Here is a 9,456-nt window from a genome sequence, read left to right as displayed (position 1 = left end):
TATGCCGTGCAGTCAATTGTAAACTAAGCCAAAACGTGTAGCCCAACAAATCTAGACTTCTTTCATATGACTCCAAAGTCAGCTAGTTTACTTGAAATAGTACAGTCAAAGTTTTAATGAATCTCCCACCAAATTAACCATTCCTGTGGTCCACTTCTGAACTTTCCTGGAATTAGTACTTCCAAAATCATTTTCTTTCTAGAATTTAATGGCATCACACAACTGTTTATCTAATTTCATTGCTTTTAATGCTTTGTATGATTCAGAACTCAGAGGATAAAGGCCATGGAAGATACCCCTTGCCAATAACGAGTCTGCAAAATACATATAACTAGTCCCCTTAATCACAACTATGGGGAGGAAAAGTAATAAACTTGAAAAAAAGAGAAAGAAAACATATCAGTTTCCTGTCTGTTGAATGAGTCTCCAATCCTATTTATACCCTGCAGGTGAAGAAAGAGACTTCTGTCAGTATCTAACCATACTTTTTTTCGTATCTACCATTTTCAGTGAATACAGAATTTCTCTAATATTGCTCATTTTCATAGTCTTCTTTAATATATACACGCACAGATAATTTTCTAACCCACTGAAATACAATATTGCAATAAAGTTCACATCCAAATTTTAAAAGAAAAAGGCGATTTTATAAAAAGTTCTTTGGTTTTTAATCACAAGAAGATATTATGCTTTATTAACATAAAGTTGAAACTATGCATCTCAGGATATAGATAATCGAGAGAGTATTACCAATTAATCACTTCCTCTATGCATGATCGGCTGTAAGTATTAATGACAAGTGAGTGAAAAGTGGAAGACACAATCATCTTTAAGAGTTAATAGGTCAATAATATCATGCTCTTCATTTCAGTTTACTAAACTGATAGAGAAACATAAGGGATTAGCATGGCAGTGTAAACATTTTTTTTACACAATCGAGTGTAAATGCATGTCACATATTTAGGTAAAATTTTATAGTGACAAAGAGGTTAATTATGCATTTGTGTCTGTTAGCTAAAAAAATATTTTTTTTTCATGAATAGTGTAAGAAATATTAATTCTTCGTATTGTCCTATTTCATTTGCCATATTAACTAAGAATGGCAGATGCATGTGCAAGCGTGCATAGGATGGATAGCTAACCCCAATGTCTTGCAATTATCTAAATTTCCCATACAAAGAATAGAATCTTCAATTATGCCCTCACTAAATTCAACTTTCCAATAGTATATATTCTCATTTCTTGAACTCCTAAAAGGATAAAAATCTTGACTTGGCCATGGAAAACCAAACGACCATTATCTGAAGTTTGCATTCGGCACATAAAAAAAAATAGAAAACACAAATGAAAATGAAACATTTCAATCATTATTGTGCAGCTGGATACTCACTGTTGAAATTCTATGTTGATGAAAGCAGCTCCCGGATTGGCAATAGTACCAAAAGCTGTGTTGGAAAGAACGATGGTGGTGCCCCCTTTTGCAGGCCTAGAAGCTGAAGTTTGTGCTCTATCAACAATCCTGACCTGAATAGTCTTGTCGGGAACACAAGTCTTGGGCGCTACCGCACTAATGCACCTCACCAAGTACTGCCTCCCGCAGGCCGCACCGTTGTCCCAAACCCCTTCCCCTGCTGCTGCAAACAAATTGCTTGATGGGAATTGAGAGTTATCATTCCCAAAACAAGCTGTGGCTGTAGACAAAATTCACAACCCGAAAATGTTACCATCTTCTAATATTGTCAATGTTGTTAATCCCAATGAATTGTTAGGAGTAGAAAAATTGTGGAATTGATTAGGATTACTAGCTAGCACTTACGGGTGTATGGAGGGTTGTATTGGCTTGCAGTGCCAACATCAGCTGAAGAAGGATGGAAGAGGTGGGCAGATGAAAGAAGGTAGAGGAATAGGAGGAGAAGTTGAGATTTTGACATCCTAGTTAATCTGCAAAAGTAAGTGGTTGGTCAAAATGTACAATAATCATAGGTAGTATCATTGAACTGTGAAGTTACATGCAAGGTGAGTTAAAGGGTTTATATAATATAGACGTGCAGGCTCAACAAAGAGATTTGAGGGAAGGGAAGCAACTTGTTGGTGAGTTGATAGGGACTCAATGACGGAAGACCACCAAAAGACCGTGTACACTTGGAAGATTATTAGTAAAAGAATATCTACGTCATGTCAATTTTAAAAAAAATGGAAGAAAAATCTAGATTTGCTTGATTATATTATCCATGTTTTTAGATGACGTAGAATCTAATTTTCAACCGATAAAATGTCACTGTATTTGTCATTAACAACTAAATTACACGATGCACTGATTAGAATAAGAGATGCATATACTAATAAAAAAAAAATCTATGTACTTAAGATAACATGTAAAAGAACTAATTTCTCTATATGTTTATGAAAATGAATGTCTACCGAACTTAATTGAACCAACTGTAATTTCAAAGAAACCTCGTGTGAATAAAAAATTATCTCATACTATTGTCCTTACAGTGTAAAGTCCCTTAATCCATTTAGATCACCAAACCTCATGTATTCCTTCTAATGGAGCCCATCAACAGTTCAAGAAAGAGGTTGTGGTCCTCAGGTAAATCAATCTTCGGAGTTTACATGGCGAACAAGTTAGAACTGACCAAATTTCTTGTTATCATCAATTGTGGGGTGTCATATCACATCATCAACTAATGCTAATTTCTTATATTTCTTCGTTAGACGGTTCTTATAGTTTCTGGATTGTGTTGAATAATCTCAACTTTCAAGATTCATCAGTTGCTTCCGTGAGATTTTGTTAAATCATCCTTACGTGGTATCACCCCGTAATCTTGTCTAGAAGATTATAGGAAGTAATATTATTTGCAGTGCCATTTTCTTGGAAAACAAAATTATGCTACGGGAAGTCAAGAACCAATTAAGCAGAAGTGGACAAATTTTCATGGAGCTTAGCAAAATCTTTTGTCATGTTTGTTTGTAGTACTATATAAGTTAAACAAACTTGGTTTAAACTAATCCAACTTTCTTGTTTAGATGCAAGCAAGCAGATTACCTATAATGATAATTGTCATGGTTATATCAGATTGGAATGGAAAGAATTAAAAAAAAAGATGGAAATGGGGAAGGGTTGGATTGATCGAAAAAGTTAGATAAAAGGATTTCTTGATTAGATCTCTAAATTTGACTAAGTATTGTGGTTATGGGAAAGATTTGTCCTTACTACTGTTGTTTCCCTTGAGCCATGGGCAACAATTAAAAAAAATATTGACCTCCCTTTAGTTTATAAACCTCGTTTATATCCAATGAAATCCTTAAAAAAAAAAAAAAAAGGTTTAACCTTCAAGGAAAGGTTTTGGAAAATTAGAATTGAGTAAATCTTATATACACTGACAGTGTATACATTGTTACCGTTTGATTCATGACATATGTGCAAAAATTGAATTTCAAATTCAAATTTTACATAATTGTCATTCATCCAACGCTGATAGTGTATACACTGTCAGTGTAGAAAAGATTAATTCATTTGAAATTAGCTTAACAAAAACTTAAGAACAGATATAGCCAGCATTACAAAATATAAAATTGGTAAAAGGAGGAGGACATATTATATTGTTTTCACCATATTTCATTATTTTAAGTTCTATTCAAAATGACTGACAAAAACTTGATAGAGAAAGGCAATGTAATTTCAATACTTTAAATCAATTCCCAAAAGCACAAGAAACTCTAAAGAGATCAATGCAAATTCCACCAATTAGGATCAATTCCTCTTATTATTATTCTTTTTTTTATCTTCTTTGATCGGCCAAAACAACTGCTCAAGATAGGCTGTCTAAGTGGAGGGAGACCGGAGACACTTAAAGGAATATAATAATTATATTACCTAAGTTTTTTTTTTTTTGTTAGGTCATCTTGACTAACTTAGATTACAATATATTTATATTCCACAATATCTGCATTTTATATATGCCATAAATTGAACATTTTACTTAATTCTAAGCATGCTTAGATTATGTATTTTCTGATCCATCATCATCATTATTTAATTTATATATAGATTTTGACCGATAAAATCTGATAAAAAAAAAAAAGTTTCAAAGGAATCGAGTCAATGTAAACCCTTTTTCTAAGACAAAAGGAAAAGGCGAAAAAATTGAACAAAAAATTTAAAATTTTTTTTTTTATATGAGTCCTGGACAAAAACAGGTGGGCCGAAGCCAGCCATCTCGACTTCATCGAAGTATAAGGCTTGGTCAATGAAAAGGCCGCCGACTTTTAATTTGACACGGTTTCAGCTAGCTGGCTGGCTGGCTGGCTGGAAATTTACATTTTATAAGCTTTTAATTGAAGGTCCTTTTTTTCAAAGAAAAGAAAAAAGAAAAAAATAAGGATAGGGCATAAAAAACAACAAATTCCAAAGATCAAATCGTTTGCTTTTTGTTTTCTATAATTACAATTCAGGAGACAATGAATTTTTTATAGGTAGAATTTGGAGGAAAAGAATTTGAACTCCATCCTAAGATGTAGTAAAAAATTGAGGAGGAAAATATGAGCTAAAATTATGAGGAAAGAAATACATGTATTTTGTACGTATGTGCATAAAATACCTCAAGGTAGAAGTTTTATATAGCCATCTACTCCTTTTCTTTTCTTAGTATAAAAAAAATTGTATACTTCCCTAAATAAGCATATACTACTCCTCTCATAGTTGATTACTTTTGGATTTTTTTTTTTTAACAAATACCTAAAAGGCACTAGTCTCTTTTTGATACTTAAATAAAACATTGCTCTAATTAGAGTAGATTACATGAATGGAAGTAAAATAAACAAAAAAAAAAATTACACTTTATTGTACATGGATAGTAACATATATAGAATTCACTATTTAATTGTATACCCTAACATTTATTATCTCCTTAGACACTTTTCTCAATTTCACAAAACCTTATCTCCATTTTTTTTAAACCATGGGTTTGGCTAATGCTCTTTGCCCAATGGTCACTCGTTAAACGAGACTTTAGGTATTAAATTTTTACAAAAGTACATAAGCTTAATTTTAGGGGAAAAAAAAAAGGCATACTGCAAGAAGTGCAATTATTATGAATTTAAGTTAGTGTAATAGCATGTGCCCATAAAAAAAAAATCCTTTTATCACCTAAAATGAACTACCCAGTTCCCAGAATCTCATGTCTAATTCTGAGTTAAAAATCTAAATAATTCAATCGTAGTAAAGCCTAATTGTAAACTGCAGCCAAGCACAATAGCACATGCTAAAGTATCCATATATGCATTTTCGGAGTGATAAACGGCAGACCAAAGAACTCGGCGATGAACCAACGTGCAAATGCAAGCCGCCAAATTCAAAGAGAATCTCATGCACATTACTCTATTCATACATAGGTACAACTACAAACCACTACTGCCAATCAATAGCTGTACGGAAAAAGAAAACAGGCTAATGGGAATAGAGATGCAAACGAGTGGAGTTGAACTGAATTTTGAACTAATCGAGTCGAGTTTCAACTTAGTTTTATTAGTTTTATAAAACTCGAACTCGAGAGTTCGAGTTTCATAAAACTAAGTTGAAACTCGACTCGATTAGCTCGATTAGTTTGAGTTAACTTGCGAACTAACAAATTAAGTATCTTTGAATTCGAGTTTAAATTCGAGTTTGATTTGATCAATTCAAACTCGATGTTGATCGAATTTAAGTCATGTTCGGACTTTAACCGCTCCCGAACGATTCGACTCATTTGCAATTCTAAATGGGAGCTCAAGAAAGCCCACAAGTTACAGTTGTTTTTATATCATTTTCGATATGAATGCCGCTGTTTTGTTCAAGTCTAACCTATTCTAGAATCTATAATTAATAGAATGTTCGATTCCCATCTCACCAAACCAAGAAGCAACTAGGCAATAAAACATTGAAACCCCGAGCCTTGGAAAGTCGTATGCTCTGGGGTAGTGGCATTAAACTAGATCACAGAAAATGGTGCCCACTTTCCTGTTTTTCTATCCTACTGAAAACGGTGCCCCTTTTCATGCCACAATTACAGCCTGAGGACTCAAATTAACTTCTGGAAATGACAGTTGGAATTGGCTCCCCAACTGTTTCTTTAGCTATTTATGTATGCCTGGTCTTGTATACATACTAGATGTAAATGCAAGGGTCTATCAATCAATCGGATACCAATTAGGCAGTCGGCACTCGTTAAAATATATTTTAAATGTTATATTTTTATAAATATAAAATTAATTAACAATATAAATGAATACAAGAAATGATAAGTAATATTAAATAGAAAAAGTATATAAATGTAAGGGACTGAAATAATTATTAGTATGCATATATAATTCATTAGAAAAACCCTAAATTGTAAATACTTTTCTGCAAGGTACAAATAATAATGTAAGTAGCACAATTGCTTAAAAAACCTCCTCTACAAAATCAGATTTACCAAAAAAAATTTCATGTTTTACAATGTATATATGTTGTGCAACTTAATTTATTTGTTCCAACATCATGAAAACTTGGGTTGAGATCTTCTGCCTAACAGTTCTTTAGGGTTGAGTTTCAATGTCCATCAACAAGCTAATTGCTTTTGATAATTAATTAAAATATGACAACTCAGTCGTGCATATTTTAAACTTGTAGAATATTGGTCTTTGGCTTTATATTTTGCTACATTTTGGTTGGAAAAACATGTCCAATTTGATGTGTTTCTAGAATAAGAGAAAAAGAACTTGAAATTTTCCACCAAAAATCAAACCAAAGGAGGAGATAGTTGCTGTTTTCATTTGCTTTATTAGGTGCATGGAGGACTACGCCTCATTTTACCATTGAATTAGTAGGCTACGTGATGGACATGCTCCATAAATATAAATATATATATATACACCTTGACTTTTCAAATGGAATAAGAAAATTTTTTTTTTTTAAAATTGGACCAAGATCAGGCCAAGGACTTTGCCATTTACTTTGGGTTGGACCGAACTTTGGTTTATGGGCCTCCAAATTGAACATATGGATCTGAGTCGTTTGATGCACCCCGAAAATCCAGTATTGTTTCTGATTTCTATTGGGCCTATGATACGGTTAGTATAATAGCAGTTGATTAATATTATATATTTATATATGAACGAAGATCTACTCTGGTTGTTGAAAGTTTATATATGTTTTTGTTTATTTTCTAGTTTCTGTCATTTCAACCTTTCTTTATGTGGCTAAATTTAAAATTTAAACCACATTTAAAAGAAAGTAGCATATATTTTAAGCAAAAAATATTTTGGGTAGATGACCATATTTCAAACTTATTGCACCGACTCTAGGCTTTGATAACCAAAGAAGGGCTATTCACCAGAAAATTCAATGCTATTGACTACGATTGAGCATTTATGCAATTGGTTTCACATAGAGTTAATGAAAAAAAATGCAAATCGAAAGCATTTTCTGGTGAATAAATTCAAAAAAACTAACAAAAACAGTATTTTGACAAAAATAAAAATAAAAATAAAAACACAACAAGGGCAATCTCAAAGAGTCACAATTGCAAAAACTAACAAAAAAAAAGTAAAGAAAAGAAAAACAAGCATTACATAATAATAATAATAATAATATCGAACGTAGTTCAAAGAACAAGCATTTTGGACTCGAAAATGATAAAAACACACCCATGAATATATCTCATTTGATCAAAACATAACGGAACGTTTAGAGTCTATCTTATACTGAAAATAAAAAATAAAAGACATGAAAGAATAGGCGCGTACCTCGAGAAATTTTTATTTTGGAGGTTACCTAATTGCTTGCAAATGGCTCAATCTTATGTTATTTCAACTTTCAAATGGAACAATTAACATTATTACCACGTTTTAACGTTGCTTGGAAATGCCAAAAAGTATACTTGTGGTTGAAATTGAAGGAAAATATTACGGGAGGATTAGATACTATCAAGCCGAAAAGGAAGGAGAAGAAAAGAAAATAACTATGGTTCCATTTTGTTCGGGGTAAATGTAGAAGGAAGAGACGAAACGGATAAGTATTGAGCACAATATCATAAATTGTAAAACCTCCTATGGAATTTATAACAATTGCAGTAAGCTACCATCACGTTTCATATTTTTCACTTGGCTCCCCTTGCGGAAAGGAATGACTTATGTAATTTCTTAAATCCGTTAATCTTTCATTTATCTTTCATATATATATATATATATATATATATGTGTGTGTGTGCCAGGAAAAACTAACCCATTTCTTATATGTCATGTAAAATATCCTTCTTTTTTTTTTTTGCTTAAAAATTGGGCGACTTCATTCCCCGATTAGAAGATTTGTGGCTTAATAAGATTAAAGGCAAAGCTTTCAATTGATATATTATGTATCTAACTCTTATCCAAATCTCCCAAAACCAAAATGTAGGAAAGGTTAAATATGGAATAAATAATTAATGGCAATTAAGAAGAAGAAGAAGAAGATTAAAAAAACCCTACTATTGTCCCACAATGGCATTTCTATGCAATAATTCTATCTTTCTAGGAATCTATTATTTGGATGTTAAATTTTTTTAAAAATCTATGATATGGTTTATATTCAATCAATTTTATGGCATTCTAATGGCTTGGTAGATTTTCCCTATGAAAAAGTATGATAAAACCCATGGCATTCATCTTCCAAATTCTTGAAGATGGGAGCCTTAAAATTAGAGGAGAATCAAGAATAGAGTCCATTATTGGCCTAATTAGATATGTATACATCATAGCATGTGTACAAGAATATCATAAAAAAAGAGAGGAGAAGCCATACCTAGAGAAACCTTTGTATTCTTGGGACTTAGAGAGGATTTAGACCTGCAAATGGTTTGAAATTACTTTCTTCACCCAACTCTTTCTTAGCAATAAGGAAAGAAAAGAGGGCAAAGAAAAAAAAAGGGAAAAATTACTTTGTAATTCTCTCTCAAATCTTGATGCTATCCACTGATGACTTGAGTTACATATGATATAAGATTATATGCCTTCACCAACCCCTCTATATATATATATATATGTAAAATCACAAAAATGGTAACTAATTAAGGCCTTGATATGTTTGTTATAGATTAATTGCATAGATTTCAAGCAAAAGTAACCGACAAGAATTGTGATGGGGTAGATGAACACGGCATTGAGTTTTGGAAGTAACCACTTTAAAGTTATTACTTGCTTTGAAGATATGTATTGTCACCTTGTTTCTCTTGGCGTAAGGCATTTGTCATGCAACAGAAAAGTAGAACATTTCCACCGTATTGAGGTGGAAAAGGGAAATGCAAAATTAATTATTTTACAACTTTTTTTTTTGGCAATGAGAAACAAAAGATTTTTCACTTTCCTCATTGTATTTGGTTTTTCCCACTATGCATTGTGTGTGTGTGCGTGTGTTTTTTTCCTTATCTTTAATAATTGCATCTATCTTTCTTACAAAAA

At 32.2% G+C, this 9,456-nt stretch overlaps 1 protein-coding gene across 2 annotated transcripts; it reads right to left on the bottom strand.

The window, feature by feature from the left end:
* Positions 1–212: 212 nt before the first annotated feature.
* LOC113781154 (EG45-like domain containing protein) lies at positions 213–8,989 on the bottom strand. 2 transcript variants are annotated; one of them, XM_027327026.1, is made up of 5 exons: positions 8,937–8,989; positions 8,801–8,844; positions 1,817–1,941; positions 1,391–1,691; positions 213–443 (listed from the first exon to the last, which is right to left on the bottom strand). In XM_027327026.1, exons 3-5 carry the CDS (start codon positions 1,929–1,931, stop codon positions 437–439), a joined length of 423 nt encoding a protein of 140 aa, XP_027182827.1. In that variant the 5' UTR covers positions 1,932–1,941; positions 8,801–8,844; positions 8,937–8,989; the 3' UTR covers positions 213–436. The 2 variants fall into 2 exon arrangements, with proteins under 2 accessions (XP_027182827.1, XP_027182826.1); XM_027327025.1 differs by lacking the exons at positions 8,801–8,844; positions 8,937–8,989 and having other exon boundaries at positions 1,817–1,995.
* Between the last annotated feature and the right edge of the window lie 467 nt (positions 8,990–9,456).

Source organism: Coffea eugenioides, chromosome 8 (genome assembly GCF_003713205.1).
Source record: "Coffea eugenioides isolate CCC68of chromosome 8, Ceug_1.0, whole genome shotgun sequence".
In the NCBI taxonomy this organism is placed as follows: domain Eukaryota; kingdom Viridiplantae; phylum Streptophyta; class Magnoliopsida; order Gentianales; family Rubiaceae; genus Coffea; species Coffea eugenioides.
The sequence above is the reverse complement of the archived record's forward strand: the minus strand, read 5'-3'. Positions and strand labels throughout refer to the sequence as shown.

Coding starts and splice junctions, on each gene's coding strand:
- LOC113781154 (XM_027327026.1), bottom strand. CDS start 1,931: ATGTCAAAATCTCAACTTCTCCTCCTATTCCTCTACCTTCTTTCATCT. Junction 1,692..1,816: donor ATACAACCCTCCATACACCC/GTAAGTGCTAGC, acceptor TTTTGTCTACAG/CCACAGCTTGTTTTGGGAAT.